Here is a 17,905-nt window from a genome sequence, read left to right on the forward strand (position 1 = left end):
CCATTTTCCTCTCCTCTTTCCACTGTAATGCTCCCTCAGAGCCAAAGACCACAGATTGACTATGGCTAATGGAATTAATTTCCGTTCTTTCCTCTGCCAACATTCAGTGGATATTAACTAACTTTCAGTTTCATGCAAATATTGAACATGTTTCTGAAACTAAATTTAATACTGAAGGTGCTGGATGTGTTGAAGCTGGAGAGATTTCCCACTGTGACATATATATAGATGTATATCCTTGTTATTATTTGTAGTATCATTATTTTTATTATCCCTTCACACTGTTACAGCCGGGACTGCCATTAAACAATTGCCCCATTTGGGGGGAACCTTTAGTTATCAAAGGCCAAGGTCACCGTTACCTCCTAATACAGGTTTCTTCACTCTTTAATTTGAATATATCAAAGCAAACAACAGCAGGTCATAGGTCAAGGACACTGTGACCTCACATTCTGTGATCTATTAGGAACACTCAGAGGAAATTTGATTAAGTCAAGTGCAAAGGTCAACTTCACTGTGAAATCACAATGTTCTTCTGGCTGTTTTTCAACGCTGCAACTCATGAAGTGGAGTTTGTGACTGTGCTTCCTAAAACTGGACTGGTGGCTGGAAACATCTCTCCATGTTAGGTTAGTGTATAATTGGAGCTAATTTTGTGTGAAAGTTGGCTGCTCAGTTAGCATTAGCTTTTGTCGCTCTCAGACCCCCCCCACAAAGATATCTCACAATGCATGGACAAACATTAGTCTATGAATGTGTTTAACAAGCAGTGAAAAAATATGCACACCATGCCCTGGGCATGGGAACCAAACCCATGACCTTTTTATTGTGAGGCAACAATGATAACCCCCATGCCGCCACACTGACAGAACATGAGGGCGGAGATATTAATTTAATTTTCAAAAGAAAAAATCTTCCAGAGGAAAATAAAAAGTTGGTGTTTAGCTGACAAAAGTGCTGGACTGGGAAGAAATTAATGATGATGATTGTGAGTGACAGGAGATAAGCAGAAAATGTGGAAGATGCTGGTGTGACCTTTCTTTCCTTCCAATGCAACTGGAAAACATTATTAATCAAATTTAAGGGAATGTTACAATAGATTTTTTATTAGGCACCAGATTGAAGCTTTATGTAATGCAGAGCAGAGCTGGACTGAAGCTGCCCTGACATGCTGTCACTGAATAGTTATTATAACGAAAGGCATGGCAGATACAACAAATAAGTAAGGAAACATTTTAGTTGGAAACAACACTGACTGCATTTAAAATGAAACCACAAAGACCTGAGTAAAGAAAATCACACACAGGGCAGTTGCCTACACATTTGCCCTCCTGACACTGAGGCTTCCTGATTTTACTAGGAGATTGTGAGGAGGGATGCAGTGTGGTACATTTGACAAGTTGCAGGGTTCTTCTTTCTGAGGCAGATATCGTAATTAATCAGCCAGATTGTCAGTCTGTAAACGTTGCACATATCATAGCTGGAGAGAACAGCTGTCTAACTCCTCACCTGGGCTGGTGAGGAGTTGAGGAGTGAGATTCGTGCTGATACTGTCTGGCTACAGATGTGAGAGCAGCCCAGCAAGGTGGGATGGTGCATTATTGTCTGCCTCTGTCAGTCCACCGTAAACAGGCGTGAAGAGCAGTCACTGCCTGTTGCCATGTTCATCACACCTGGAAGATGTAATTAAGAGACACTGTTAGCGATTGAAAATTAAGGATTTTAGAGAGGACATGAAAAAGCAGTACATTTTGGGAGTAATTTTTTTCTCCAATAATTGGAGAAAAAAGCTGCCATGCTGATTGGGGGCATCATGGCAGCTCTGTGTGTTGGCCCTACGATGGACTGGCAACCTGTCCAGGGTTTACCCCGTCCTCACCTAATGTGAGCTGGGATTGGCTCCAGCACCCCTGCAAATGGATACGTGGTAGAAGATGAATAAATGAATGATTTTACATATATTTATATAAAGGGGGGAAGGTAGAAAATATGTGGAAAGATGGACAGGGGGAGGGAAGCAGGTGAAGCAGGTGATACTGGTAGGGACTAATGGAGTGAAGGATCCTGTCCTTTTCCTAACACCTCATTCAAGATTATGAAATTCATGCAATTCTAAAGGATTTCTGTGCGGCTCTTTGGAGATATGGGAGCCCAGATAGGTGAAGGTGTCCCCAGAGACAACTGAATCAAAGATAGGATACATGGTGATAGAATGAAAGAACAACTCAGCTCTGGTTCTGTGGTCTGTAGAGCTGGAGGCAGTCATGGGGTTTTGAAGCAGTAGCAGCTTGAGGGAGAGGGGAGGTCAGAGATTCTGATTTTGTAACATTCTATCTTTTCAAGTTTAAGAGCTGTAATCTGCATTTGGATTCATCCATTTAGTGATATATTGAAGCTGATTTTCCAAGTAGTCATTCATGAAATTCGGTTCATCCAATCCTCCTTCGCATTTATTTATTTCAAGGGTAGCTAGAGTAATTTTTGCTCATTGTGTGGAATTTTATAATAGTGGAATCTAACTTCTGGAACCAATTTGCTGTGGGTTTGAATGGGATCATGGAGACTAACAAGTTGATTTGTGGTTTGTAGCTATATGCCCCAAAGGAGTGATAAGAAGATTGCTTCAGTGTCCAGATCACAGATTGTCTTCAGGAGTGCATCAAAGTTCAGGTGGAGTAGATTTGATAAATATAGGTGAGATATTTATACCTGAGTATTGGGTTGTTTTTTGGTGAACATAGGGTTTTATAGAAGATATAATTTCCTGGGGTGATCGATCCTGGTCCTGAATGGCAGCATTGTTGCATTGGAGTTTTTGCAAGAAATTTGCCTGATTTGTTAGGTTCTAAATTTTGGTATCTGAGTTGTTGTTGTTTTTTTGTTTTTTTTAAGTTATTTTCTATTGTAATTTTGCATTTTGTAGTTGGGGCCATTATTGTTTGTGCAGTTTTGTTGCATATTGTTCTGTTAGTTCTCTAATCTTATCCTCAATGTTTATTTCTTTTGTTTTTTTTATACATGTTTTTTTCTTCAGCCTGTTGTTCCTGCTTTTTCTTGTAAGAGGAATAAATTGTAGTTTTGCCTCCGATTATGGCCTGTTCAGTTAAATTTGGAGACTCATTTGCTTTTGTCCTTATTAACAAGTCAAATTCTAGATTCCTTAGTAATGAGGTGTTAAAGCACCAAGTGGGGAATGGTTCCAGGATGGATTCTGTTTGAAGGTAGAGGGACACTGGTGTGATCACTGATTTTAATTGGGTGACAATCATTGATTTGAATGGACTCTGGAAGTGAGTGTTGGATTGTAAATGTGTAAATATATATATATATATAATGACTTTTTTAAGCCAAGTTGATATTTTCATTGTACTTATCCCTTCAAAAAAGGGGTGATGCTGGCATCCCAGTACAGCTTATGTCAATGTACAATTTGTCCACAGTGCAGTCCTCTTTCCTCTCTGTCAGTGTTCCTTCAGGATCGGGTACAACACTTCCTGCCTCTCTAGAATTGGCTGTTCATCCCAAAAGATGTTTCCTTTTCAGGCTAAGCTTAGGGTTAGGAAGGTGGAATGTGATGATTTTTACAGTTACAGGAAGTTTGAGAGTGGATGACGTAAAATTCTTAATCAGGGCCTCACCTCTGGATTGTCCAAGGAGCTCTCTGGGAAGCTCCCTGAGAAGATTGTCCCACATACTCCAGGATTGTATGACAAGGACAGTTTCTTTTAGAATTTTCTTTTTTTGAGCAAGTCAACTTCTGCTGTAAGGGAGGAAACGTCAGTTCGAAGCTTGGCTTGTCTCTCTGCAGGTCATTGATCTGCTGATGTGAGAACTCCAGTTTCAGTTTGAGATCATTGATCTCTTGGGGCAGCAAGCTGAACAGATTAATTTTTTTATTAATAGACTTGAGCACAGAGACCTCTGTGGTAATGAGATCCTGTGTGTCGTTGGAGGAGTTGGCCTTGCAGGAAACTCTGTGACGCACCGCTGATAGTGTCAATGAAGCTTTCCAGGTCCTCCACTCTGGGGATATTTTTTTATTTTAAATGCCCTGAGTAAAATTCTGTGTGATCTGGAGGACCCGAAGATGCAATCCAAAGAAAAGATTTTGAATCCTTCCATAGGGCCGCTATGGAAGGATTCAAATTCTCACATGGTCTCGCAATCTCACAGCATCCGGTGATACATTTTTATTAAATGTAAAGTTTACCTATGTCATGGATGCATCTGCAACTGCTACAGAGCTCCTGGGGTGTCTGATACTTGCTAATTTATAGTCTTATGAGATTCTTTTTTTGTCAAGTTACACCGGATCTCTCCTAGGCTCTGCCACTCACTGTCCCCTTTTTATGTCTCTGCTCCAGAAACCAGCCAGCAATGCAAGAATTATGTTTCTGGGTCATCAGTCCCTTCATCCATTCTCATGAAATGCAAAGTCGTCTAATCGCATAAATTTTATTTTGTTCACAAATAGTCAAAGGTCAACTTTATGGTGTCATCCCCGTGATTCAGTGCTATGACCCCAGAAAACAATATTTCAGCCATCAAAACAAGCAAGTGAATCCGCTGGTGGATTATTTTTTAACATTAAAGTGGTGGAATAATTTTCACAATAATGAGTTTGATATTACCCCTAACAGGATTACAGCAGGCATCCTATCAGCCTTTAACTCCATACTGAGTAGATGCAAACTGCCACTTATCTTTCCATGTAGAAAAAAAAAAGAACTGCCAATCAATCAACGTGGAACCTGGATGACCTGTTCACTGCTGCCCAGGAAACATTCCAACTCACATTTCTGAACACATCGAACTGAAATATGTCATTTTAATTTCATCAAAATATTTAAGAAGTGATGAGAGCTGCTGTTGTTTCCATTTACACGGAAGTATTTTTGCAATGGACATCAGAATGCACTGGTATTCCACACATTTTCATAGATTGGATTCCAACCCTTTACATGGAAAGAATGAGATGACAGTAAGTGACCAGAAATATGTACGGTCATGAACTGTGTGGGTGCCACACAGGAGAGCCGAGATTGATTGACTCAGATGTTTTTCCACCTCATGCTAATTAGATTATCCAGATTTAATGAGGGCCTAATGCATAACAGTGCTCACAGGAAGTTACCGATTACAAAGAGCATAATATAAAAACCAAATGTACAATCAGATCAAAAAGATGCTGTCAACTTCAGAGATGAAGGTGAGTTAATTACTTCGATATCATCCAGATTTAATTAGTAGCAATCAATAAGTGGGTCAACAGCTTGAGAGGAGTCTGGTTTGGTAACAAAGTGAAAAAAAGAAGGGATGAGGCAGCAATAACAGAAAAAACTAAGAATTGGAATATAGTCAGACATCAGAATCTGCTGTGTTCACCAAAGTAATTAGTGCAGGGTACAGGGTATCCCAAAAAAATTGACATAATTTCACAGGCCAATAATTTTGACAATTCTTGTTTAAATAACCTCAAATTTTCACAGAATGTATAGAAACAGATCAAGATTTTATATGTAATGTTTTATTTTTGTTCTGTTTTCAGGTTGAGCCATGCACATGGCATGCAAATTTTGGAAAAACTTCACCAACTGGCAAACAAATTTTGCATTGAAGGCACACTGCACAGTCTTAGGTGACTGTGTGCGAGCATATGCCAAGACGCAAAATTACGTCTCTTTGGGAGAGAAGGGGATTTTCAGACACAACAAATTTTAGTCAGAATGGCGGGAAACAAAAACAATCTAGCCAGCAACACCTCTGTGGACACCTTGTGTTGAAGCGAGAGGTCAGAAGAAAATCCAGACAACTGACAGGAAAGCTACAGTAACTCAGAAAACCACAAGACAGTGTCACAGAGTGTCACATACTGAGCCAAGAGCAGAAATCTTAGAGTGGACAACTGGAAAAATGTAGCCTGGTCTAATGAGATCTCATTCTGCAATCCATATCACCAACTTGCCTTGTGTCAATAGTCAATAGGGTGGTGTCAATGGTGTAAGGATGTGAGAAGTATTTTCTTGACACCTTTCTCCATCTGTCAATACAAATGTCATCTCAAACTGGTCACAAACTTCAGTGGCCTCCTTAGTCTTCAGACCTGAATCCCATCAAGCACCTTTGGGATGTGGGGTAACAGGAGATCAGTAGCATGAATGTGCAGAGGGCAAATCTTCAGATATTTGTTGATTCTCACAGGAAAGTTCCCGAAATCCTGTGGCTCCAAGCCAAGAATAACTGAAGATCCAGCTGTATAGTGTTTCTAATAGAGTGCCCCCAGCAAAATAGGAACATTTGTGCTGCTGCTTGGCAAATTTTATGTCTTTTCTGTTCCACAAAGAAAACACGTCACAGAAGCCACAGCACTGGGGTTCATATGGCATCTATAATGACAAATAAAAATCATATTGTGTCAGTTTGTGCTGTGACACTTAAAATTCATTTAGTGCCACACTTGTGTGGATTTTAAAGCCAAACACAATCTATATCTTAACACACAGCAGAAATGCCTCTGAACCAGTTTTTCTGTGTTCATTCTTCCCATCACTCAAATATTTTTGAGAGAGAAAAACAAAGACAAAGAAGTAGGGTAATTGGTAGACTGAGTCTACAGAGACATGCTGCTCCTGCGCTTTCACAATTTCCTGATGTGAAATCTTTGTTCGTATACATCAGGTGGTATGGTCTGCTGGGAATTGTGTTGTCACAAAGCAAATGTTTTATTTTTATTTCTGACAGGTGCTCCTATCCTGGTATGGCGTCTCGGCCATATAAACCACTTATGCTTCTCCAGACAGACCGTAGCTCATCTCGCCAAAAACCTCTGTGCTCAATTTAACAACAGTGGAAGTTAATTTTAATATTTATCTAATCTGATCTGATAGTGGAATGTAACGACAGAGTGCCGTTACGAGCTGGTAGCAGTCTCACGATGAGTATTAATATTAAATTAAGTAATGATATCATTTACTGAATTACTATTCACTGTAGACACATTTAGGCATATATAAATGTATATGTATGTGTAAGTATGGAAAACACACACACCTTCACAGGTGTGTGATGAAATGGAATGTGCCTGGTGTTAGGTGCCACCTAACAGGTCTATAAAAAGGGATCATCCGGTGGAGGAAGGGAGGCTAGAGGCTGGGTACTAGGGTGTGCTTGGGGGGGGGGGGGGGGGGGGGGGGGGGGGGGGGGGGAGTGTCCCATGCTGGAAATTGTCTATGTCTGGGTCTCCTAGGTTTGGTTGCCTCATGAACTTGTTACCATATTGTCTCAAAAGCATCTTTTATCATCTGCAGTAGCTGGATCTTTCGGATTTCTCCACTGCATTTAAATGGGAGCAGTGAATAACAGTCAGTGCCTCCTCTGCAAGCATTAGTTGGGTTCTTTGGTTCTGAAAAAAAATTATAGAACCTCTGCATGACATCTGCAATGGAGAACAAATTTGAAAAACTGCTTGATTAATTGAGGGATGCAAAGGACAACTCAGTTCATATTCTATAGTTTTTATTTTCTTAAAGATAGATTTGGTTTGATGGTTTGGATGGACAAACAAATACTGGGATGGAATGGAATAGAGTAGGTTGATAGCCTTCAACATAAACAGAAAAGAAATGAATTAATCTTAAATTAAACAAACAATCACCAATAAGCACTTTCCCTTAAAGCTTTTCTCAACAATAAATGTTAATGTTACTCAAACAATTCAAATTAACTTCGGATCTCAAAATGGTTATTAAACTGAAACCTAAAGTAATATCATACTTAACTAAGTTTCAATAAAGTATACAAGATTAAATTAGCATAAACAAAATAATTAAACTTAATTGGCATTGTATTTACTAAGCCAGTCAAAGTTAACCAAACACAGAGAAGCATGACTTCAACACCTCCACAATCAAAGTTGTTTTGTTACCAGTTGCGTCTTCTAATCAATCAGGAGCTGTGATCATGACTTGTTACCGGGAGCAGATGAGAGCTAACTGAGAAACAGCCAAACTTTTCATGCCATGCCTTTCCAGTGAGTGCGCAGGTGAATATGGTCCCCATTGGAGCATTTCCTGAGAGTTTTAGGTTCCACCAACACTTTTGTGTGTGGTCGCCCTCTGCAGGTTTGGAGTCCATCATGTGCACGTGCTTGGTATTTGACACAACACTGTTTCGTATACAGTTTCTTTGATTATAGTTAAATATATTTGACAGAAGGGAAGATATATTCAAAGACATCTCGAATATCTCAAAAAAATCTAATGGAAAACTATGCACGCTAGCAGAACAGACTGTAAATGAATGTGGTATAACTTGCAATTATTATGCTTATTATAACAAGGAGGCATATTTGTAACTAGCTGTGGTGCTCCCATACACATTTTAGAAGTGCATGTTTAACAAATTTCCCACATAAAAAGTTTCTGTTAGAATTTAAGGTATATAGACTTCACAGCCTTGGCCCTCATTTGGTTTTCCACCAGAGTATAGTGACAAAAAGTTATGTAACTTTTTTTTCCCAGAGTTTTCATTTCTCAACCTTGTGAGCTTGCGAGCTTTTGTACAATAATGCACCATGATACCAAGGCAAGACTCTGATGCAACTCCCCTCATCAAATTTATGAATGACTCAAGAGTTTGTCCATGGGAATACTGTATCATGTTGCCTGCTCCTCATGTAAATTAAAGTTAATTTTCTCTTATTCTGCCATAAAATGATCTGATGCCTCTCTGCAGCTGGCCAAACAAGGAGGATGTATAACTGTGTCATCAATGTGTGCTTCAGTCTAAATGGAAGAAACGCTGGGTAGCAAACAATGATTGTACTATTGATGTTTTAAAAGGCACATGAATAAATAGAAGCGCTGAGAGCAGAAGGGAAATGCACGAGAGACAACATATTTGCAGCTTCCTGCTCTTTCTCTTTGCACACTCGAAAGCCACATTTTACTGTCTCGTGTGATCCATTTTTAAGGCTAGTTGCAGGGTGCCTGGGTTAAATGGGTGAGAGCTACATGCAGTGCTAATGATGTGCTAAAGTATGTGTGCACATACAAAAGTCAGTATCATCTCCTGGTGTGGCTAACCAACACATACAAGAATGCCTAACAGAGAGAATAACAAAAATCCACATTTGTACGTGCAAAGATTAAAAGTGCTTGTTTTATACTAGATTGGCCAGTTCTTGAACAAGCAACTGTCCTTTCTTATGCTTTGTCCTAGTGTAGTGTTCAGAGTCCAGAGCTGCAGGGCTAAGTGCATTTCCTTTTTTTTTCCCTTGAGTTTGTTGTGTTATGGCATTGCCGTCAAGTTAGCAGCTGATGCTAACTTGAAACTCAAGCTATCGAGAGAGGATCCAGGAACAAGGGAGAGGAAAGACAGCTAGACAAGAAACAAACAGAGGTTCTTTTGTACTTGGGACACATGTCCAAAAGTAGCTGGACTTACAGTTTGTGGCAGTCTTCTCTGTGAAAAGGTAAATATTGTAGGGAACTAAGTTCAATGGAGCATGCTGTCTTTTTCTTGAATGAGTTGCGGCCCAAAATAGCAAAAAATTGGTTATTTGTCTCATTTTTGGCCTGTGACAGGATTTGCCTTTTTTGTGTGTGTTGTTTTGTTTTTTGCCTTCCTCTCAAATCAGTAATCAGCTTTTCATCAGAATGATTTTTTTTTTTTAAATCACTATAATGTAAATGTAAAATAATGCCTTCAGTGTTCAAAAACTTTCCAATATTTGGAGCTAGTGAATCAGGTTTTTGCTGCTGTTTTTTTTTTTTTTTTGGCTTATCTGTTTCTGGGTTGTGAGCCAGTCCCAGCTCACACTGGGTAAGGGCGGGGTACACCCTGGACAGGTCACCAGTCCATCACAGGGGCAGAGACAAACAACCACTCACACTCACACTCAAACCTACAGACAATTTAGAGTCACTAATTAATCTAAACATACATGTCTTTGGATGGTGGAAGGAAACTAGAGTTACACTATATAATAGTTATAATAGCTGGTGTTAGAGTCAGGACACTAAAAATAATTTTGTGGCATTAATAAAACTCTCTATCTCCTGAGACAGGAAAATCTGTTATATTAGGTTTTCATTAATATTGACCATTATGGCCAGATTTGCAACATACCCAAATTTCCATCTATTTCATGTGCTATAGTCAAATTAGTCATCTCCACTTAATTTAGCATCTCCTTGGGAACAAAAACACAAATAATTTATTTTTTGATATACCTTTACATAAATTCAGGTGTTAAAGCAGCTGTGTCATCACAGCACAACAATCAAATCAAACAACCAATCATGATTTACACCAATGTTTTCCCTCCACATGGGAAGAAGTTATATAAGCCTTTTTTGGAAACTTTTCATACATGCTGCGTCAGTCAGTGTTTTGGAGGAGGTGTTACTTTTTTGATGATGGATTTTTTTAAACAAAGATTCAGATAAATAGGAAGCTCTGCATCTCCATCAGTCAGCTGAAAACATATGCTGACCCTTTGCACAGTCTCATATAGCCCAGTCAGCACTGGATATCAACATATTCCAGGCATCTGTGACATTAACTGCACTGAGTTTATCATGATGCAAAAACCTGATGTATTTCCTGAGCTGGTAAAATTCCTCTCCATTTGAACTGCAGCAGCTAAGTACAATCAAAATCCTGATAAGGTTATGTGTTTATAAAAAGAAAATTGATTTCTTTAATTTGGTCAGAGAGACAAACAGATCTGTATCATATATTCTTTTAGACTAAGATAAGAAAAATAATGGGATTAATATGCTACTTTTCTCTCTGTTTAACTGTAACTGTGAGCCCCCCTCAATTCCTGCTGCTTTCTCTCAGATTTAGATATTAAATCTAATATGATTTCAGTTCTTAAATACTGAGTGAAATAACCAGACATAGGCTCATTAAAAGTTTACAACAGTGAAAACAGGTAATCTTTGGTCTGCTTAATATTGTCATTGTGCATCTTCTGAAGCTCTTGCACAAGATTTATCTGGCTCTTTTATTTCTATCCACCACTATCTAAAGCGCTATCAGGCTCCCATATGAACCATCCCACTTCTCTTATGTAACATCATTTGCCAGTTGAGTACTGACAGTTTTTATCCACATGCACGGATGTTGCATTACATTAAAATCTGTAGGCGAGATGGTCACCCCATTCCTACCAATCCAGGAGTATTTTAAAGTAGATATAATAATGTGACTTGAATTGGTGATGAGGCTCTGCAGGCTCTTGCAAAGTTGGCAAGTCACGTTTATTTAGCTTTACACACTACACTAGGTGATACTTTGTGTACATTCATTTTGTGGTGCAAGCTTGATGACTGTGAGTCATCAGCAGGTAGGAGGTAATGTTTTGTTATGGCATAGCAGTTGTGGTTGTGAGAGTGTGTTCCTTGTCCTGTTCTAAATATTCCGCATCTGCTATGGTTTTAAAGTGACTCATAGGGAAGATACAAACTACACAGTGTGATTTAGGTACTTTCATGTAATGAAGTTATTTTTGGCTTTTTAATATTTTTCTAGACTTGCAGCTGAGCTAATCTTCACTCCAAGACGGGAAAGAATTACTTCACAGAACTTTAAAAACTAGCTTCTGCTAAAGCTGAACAAGAACTTCTTCCAGTTTGAGTAGTAGAGTAGAAGGAGGAGAGAAGAGAGAGGAGTGTGCTCAGTCCATAGGGAAATGCAGAAAGTTTTCGTTCAGAAAGTGAGCTGGTCGAGTTTACCTGACTAGTTTTATTTGAGCCATGTTAGTGTTTTGGTTTTAATCCCTTTTAATGAATTCTTCCACAGATTGTTGCATTTTATGTTTCATATTTATAAAATACTGTTTACTGATAATACTATTATCGTGGCTTGGTGTGGACTGAAAATTTTAAAGAACTGAAAGAACAATAAGATCCTTGAACGTAAAGTATAGTTCCATTAAGGGTAATGGTCTTGGTTTCTGAAGCTTTGCACTGGCTGGCTGTAATCTACACTGGTCCTGTACTGATCCATTCTGCCGGCCAAGGAGAATGAGGTGGAGGCATCTTTAACCTTATTGTTGCAAAACCTCAGATGGTTGTTCAAATGCCACCAATTGATCCAGAGGTTTGGAAGAGAACCAGGGCTAAGGCTCCAGGTTGTAGCTCCACACAGAGATAGCTTGGTCAGTGATTTACAGCTCTGTTCAGCTTTCTTCAGCTTTCTTGAGCTCATTTCAGCAATGACTGACCATCACAATCATTGGTGAGTCTGAATGGCTACATCTGCAGGCTACAGTCTGTTACCTGCTCATCCAATCAGATAATAGGCTCAAATGCTCTCCTCTGATTCTCTGACTGGTTGTCACTAAACCTCCAGAGAGAAGCCATATATATATGTATATGTATGAAGCAGTGAAGGTGCTGACAGACTGAGTCAAGTTTTCAGCTTTGGGCTAACATGACTTCAATCCACAGCAGTCAAGCCATTACTGTCATAAATACTTGTCCTGGAAACTTTCTGAACATGCTGAACTGCTTCCTCTAACAATTTAACAGCAATAATGTCATGAAGAAATATCAAAAATATTTTTCATTTCTAATGTGATGGAGTGTATTGTAACTATTATTATTTCACATTAACTTGGTGAATTCAAGATTTGGAAATTGCACTATAATAGTGACAGCGGGTTCAAATGTTGTCTGTGAAAATTGGCAGTAGTTATTTGGTTATATAGCTTTAATATATTGTGCGTATTGCCAAATCAGTGTTTTGTACATTTATAGGCATTGACTTATTTTAGGAAGTTTCTTTTCTCTGTGCCACTGTAGTGATGTCTTAACTGTACATTGCTGAGCTGGATATGACAGCTTAATGGGATTTATGTTCAGTTCACTTCCATTCATGTTCAGTCACCTAGGTTCCACTTAGGGTTGGAGTCTTGAAGAGAGTTTGGAGTGACAGCAAATCTCCTCATGATTTGGTCGCACCACGGCTGACCAGTTGGTCCTTTTCCATTCCCAGTAGCTTTCCATAAAGCAGGCAAGTCAGGTTCATCCCACATGGCCAACATTGATGAGACCACCACTCAGAGATGTCACTCTGTAACCTTGAGGAAACAAAGAGGTATTAGATACTGGGACATAATCTCTGCCATTTTTAGGTTCAGGTGTGGAGGCAGAAGCAGCATTAGGCTGTGAATATATACCAACACATTGAATCCCTTTTTTGTATTTGACATGTTTTCTGTAATTTAATTGGATGGCAACATTTTATTCAACAATTGATAATTTCCTCCTTCTCAGACTTACAAAACCTTTTCAACCAGCTTTGCAGACTTTCAATTGTATGACGATATGTCCAAAATAGCAAGAATTTTTTTCTCCCAGAAACATCTTGGCCCAAAGGTTCTCTCCTGATGCTGCTACGCTATTATTGCCACTCTGTTAATTGTTCATTAGGAGGAAAAATGTGAGTTTAATCATGTGCTAGTCCAAACAGTTCCAGGTCCATTAGCACCAAACTTGACTGATAGGACCCATCTTAACATAAATTATAGTATTAATCCATCTGATTAGAGCATTTAGTAAGTGTTGTTTGTTTTCTTATTAATGCACATCTTTATGTTATCACTCAATATCAATTAATTACTTCATGTCTTCTAAACTTGAATAGGAATCATACAGCAAGTTACACAGTTACACCGATTGTTGCAAATTCTCAAACCACAAATTTGCCTCCAACTCAAACCTGTACCATAGAAATGACACATTGCATTTGTCATTTGATGTGTTTCTCTTTCAAGAAACTCATAATTTGAATACATTTTAAGATTAGTTCAACAATCGCTTTCATTTAGAATGCAGGAGCAACAACTTGTTTATTCCCCCAGTGCTGGCTTGTGCATATTCAATACATACCTAGGAACTTTTTGCAAGCACTGGTTTCTCATAAGACTGGTCAGACTTGGGTCTGAGTGGGGATTACTTGTCATGTCCTAAAACTTGGTGCTGTCTTGTGTCAGTGTTGTCTCGTCATTTCCTGTTTTATTTTTAAATTCCTGGTATCATTGTTTTGCCCTTCCTCTTGTGTCAGTCTAACTCTCTTTCCCACCCTGATTGTGTTCACCTGTTCCCCATTACCATGTGTATATATATATGTATGTATATATATATATATATATATATATAGAGTTTAGAGTCACCAATTAACCCAAACATGCATGTCTTTTGACGTTGGGAGGAAACCGGTGTACCCACGCAGAGTAGGATTCACATTGAATGGAAAAATATCAAAATTTAATGTGGAGATGTTTTGTTTTGCATTCATTCTGAATTAAAAACTGCACTAGGGGGTCAAATTATATTAACAGCAGTACCTTGTTGAACTGGGGGAGCCTTCAACGTAAGCCTCTGACAAAGCAAAGTCCCTGTGCTGGGGAAATCCTCATGCCTCATCCCTGTCTCTTCAAAGCCTAATCCCAGTGTGCTGAATGACTTCAGGCCTGTCGCTCTTGCGTCAACGGTCTAAGGTCTACTACTACGATGTATGGTCTTCTACGGTCTACCTGACTGAGAGACCACATTTTGTGAGGCAGTTCGTTAGGACTAGCTCTCTGATACTATACTTGGCAGCACTAGAGCTGTCCTTAGGGAACTGTGCTTGCACCAGTCCTGTTCACTCTGTACACATGATTCCTGCTACAAGTCAGAAACATACCACATGCAGCAGTTCTCAGATGACACTGCAATTGTGGGATATATAAAAGGTGGGTAGGAGGAATACAGATGCCTGGTGGACAACTGTGCAGGCTTAACCATCTCCACCTGAATACCACTAAGACCAAAGAGACGGTGGTGGACTTCAGGAGGTCCATGCTCCCCCTGCTGCCAGTGTTGATGACAGGGTCAACATAGAGGTGGTCACAACATGTAAATCACTGTACAATAAACTGAACTGGCCAGCAAACAAACACAGATGCCCTCTACAGGAAAGGTCAGAGCAGGCCATCATTCTGAGGTCATTCAATGTCTGCAGAAAGCTCCTTGCTATGTTCTACCAGTCTGTCGTGGCCAGTGTCCTCTTTTATACTATTGTGTGCTGGGGTGGCAGCATTAAAAAGAAGGATGATGGGCATCTGCACAGGTTGATTAGGAAAGATGGCTCGGTGGTCCGGCAGAAGAGCATGTTCAGTGGCAGATGTCTGCCTCTGTCATGCTCTACAGACTAAGGAGGTCCGTTGTTCCTAGGACCACTCAACTTTTTAACAGAAAAGGAGGTGTGAAACGGAAAAAAACATTGCCCGTTGCCCCCCGCCCCTGAAAAAAAAAAGAAAACAAAAAAAAAACAACTAAATTCTCTGCCCTAAATGCTTCTGGTTTTCTAATATATTATAATATATATATCAGCACTAGAGCTGTCCTTAAAGAATATATATCACTCACTCATCTTCAATCGCTTTTTCCATTTCTGGGTCGCAGGGCTGCTGGAGCCAATCCCAGCTCACATTGAGCGAGGGGCAGGGTACACCGTGGACAGGTCGCCAGTCCATCGTAGGGCCAACACAAATACAAACAGACGAACAACCACTCACGCTTGCATTCACACCTACGTCAATTTAGAATCTCCGGTTAACCTGGACATGCATGTCTTTGGATGATAGCAGGAAACCCACACAGACATGGGGAGAACATGCAAACTCTGCACAGAAAGTAATATATATTAAGGAATAAGAGATATATATTCCATTATAGCTATATAAATTATAATAATATGTGGGTGATGTGTGTCTGCTATAGGTGGGTGCTATGTAGGTTTCTGACTAAGTTACTGGATGCCTTAAATTTCCTTTGGGATTATTTAAGTATTAATCTATCTATGTTGTTACGGCCAGGGAGCAATTCTCAGCCAGGAAATGGGAAATTTTGGTAATTTGTGTGTGATGTCACTTGATGATGTCTTTTGTTCCCAGCACACGGAACTCTTAATTACTGCAGCCTCTGGTGAGCTCTTGAATTAAAACACTCGCTGAAAAGAAAAAAAAAAAAAATCAGCTCTTTTCCTGATGGACCAAGACTTTGATTTTGCATGTGTTCTGAATAGTAAAACGTAATACACAGCAATTCTACTTCCTTGTAATTACAGAGATTGCTACAGGAGGCAGACATTTTCATCTTTTAACTGCAGCGTTGCTAACTGTGCTTCTAGCACCACCAGATGAAATGCAAATGGATGTGGGTCATATAAATATTTTCTTTCAAGATCAGTCAGATGCTGCAAGAGTCAATAGGTAAAAACCATCAGGTTATTCACTGAAATGTAATACCTTTTTCTGTTGTCTTTGTGCTCTCCCTTCGGCTTCTTCTCTATCTCTTTCTTTGCAGTGGTCGTCCTGTATTTGCAGGCTGTAGGAACCAAGGAGTGGAGGGAGGTGAGTTAAGAAACTTTCACTTCTCTAATATCCATGTCCGATATTTCTGTCTAGTTGTCAGTGTATAGCATCAGTGCCTTGTATTAAAGAATTCTAGTGCAAGAAGTGAGCTCACTGTGAACCCCTGAGAACTTTGTTGCCAAAAAAATTAAAATGTCTAACAAGTGTCAGAAAGGGACTCAGGTTGGTTAGAAAAATAAGGATTCAGTTTAAAGTATAAATAAATATCAATATAATACAATATTATATTGTATTAGCTTTCTGAAGCCAAAGAGACTTCACATCATGTCACACATCCAAGAGAAGAAAAGGGGCTGTTCCTCAAAAGCACTATCTGCTCCATATACCTTCTTCTTCAAGAAGGGGTCACATGACCCTCTATTCATTACTGTCTCTAAATTTCTTGCCTTTTTTGTTCTCTTCCGCTCAGACACATTTACATGTTATCTCCTGACCTAATTTTAATCTGCTTTCCTGCCATCGGTTAGCGTAGTCTTTGATTTGCGAATTCAACCCTGATATGTCAGGGCGCCTTCTGATCTACTCACTTCAGGGAACCTCAAACATTTTTCATGCCAGATTCATGGCATGACAGAGTTTAATCAAAAAACACGGCATGGACTTGCAATCAGCAGACTACACATCTTGTTGCCAGCCACACATATCAACATCCTGAGCAGGTTGGTGTGTTTGAAAAAAAAAAAAAAAAAAAAAACCCTTTGCTTGCTTTTGACACAGTGGCTTTCATGAAGTCTGTTACAAAATTGATGTGGGGCCACTTAATTAAGAACTGAAAAAATGGCTAGAAGTTGCAACAGTTTTAGCAGGATGTGTAGTTTAGTGTTTAGTGTTCTCCTTCCCATGTGCTACCTGCAACCAGTAAAGTCTAACCAGTCTTCTTCATAATGTCAATTCTCAATGTTTTTTTAATTACTTTGTGTTCACAAAGTAACTGTGACTTTCATTTTAAATGCCAGCCTTGTTCATTTATATAATTGTAAAAATATAAAAACTGAAAAAATAACCTTAACTTGAAATTAATGTTTTAAATTTATAACCTGTATTGATCTGCCCTACTTCATTGTACTAGTTCAACATACTATCATGTTTGATATTCCTTTATAATGTGTAATGTGTATAATCTGAGTTATGGATTCTTTTTTTATGTATGAATTTACATCTTTTAAATTTGTATTTTTTTTTATTAAACTTTTTAATAACAATTTTAGCCCAATTTTAATAATTCAACACAATTTGATAATTTTACTGGACTATCTTGTCCCCTCATTCTGAGTCAATTATTTTTGTTTATTTATTGTTCACTAATACACTAATAAACATAATACTGTAATATACAAAAAAAAAAAACTAACCCTAACCCCAACCCTAAATTAAGATTTAAATCTAAATAAAATGTCTTAGAACTACAGTGACAAGAATCAACAATGATGTTTTAAACAGTTTTAAAACATGAACAGTGATTTGAATGTGCAA

At 38.9% G+C, this 17,905-nt stretch overlaps 1 protein-coding gene across 2 annotated transcripts in view; it reads left to right on the forward strand.

The window, feature by feature from the left end:
• Nucleotides 1–17,905, forward strand: part of LOC115045888 (copine-9) — a 103,837-nt gene that overhangs the window by 3,130 nt on the left and 82,802 nt on the right. For both annotated transcript variants that reach the window (XM_029505846.1, XM_029505847.1), the window contains exon 3: nucleotides 16,365–16,411. In XM_029505846.1, coding sequence (XP_029361706.1) covers nucleotides 16,365–16,411 — 47 coding nt within the window. The remainder of the gene's footprint in view (nucleotides 1–16,364; nucleotides 16,412–17,905) is intronic.

This window comes from Echeneis naucrates, chromosome 7 (genome assembly GCF_900963305.1).
Source record: "Echeneis naucrates chromosome 7, fEcheNa1.1, whole genome shotgun sequence".
Classification (NCBI taxonomy): domain Eukaryota; kingdom Metazoa; phylum Chordata; class Actinopteri; order Carangiformes; family Echeneidae; genus Echeneis; species Echeneis naucrates.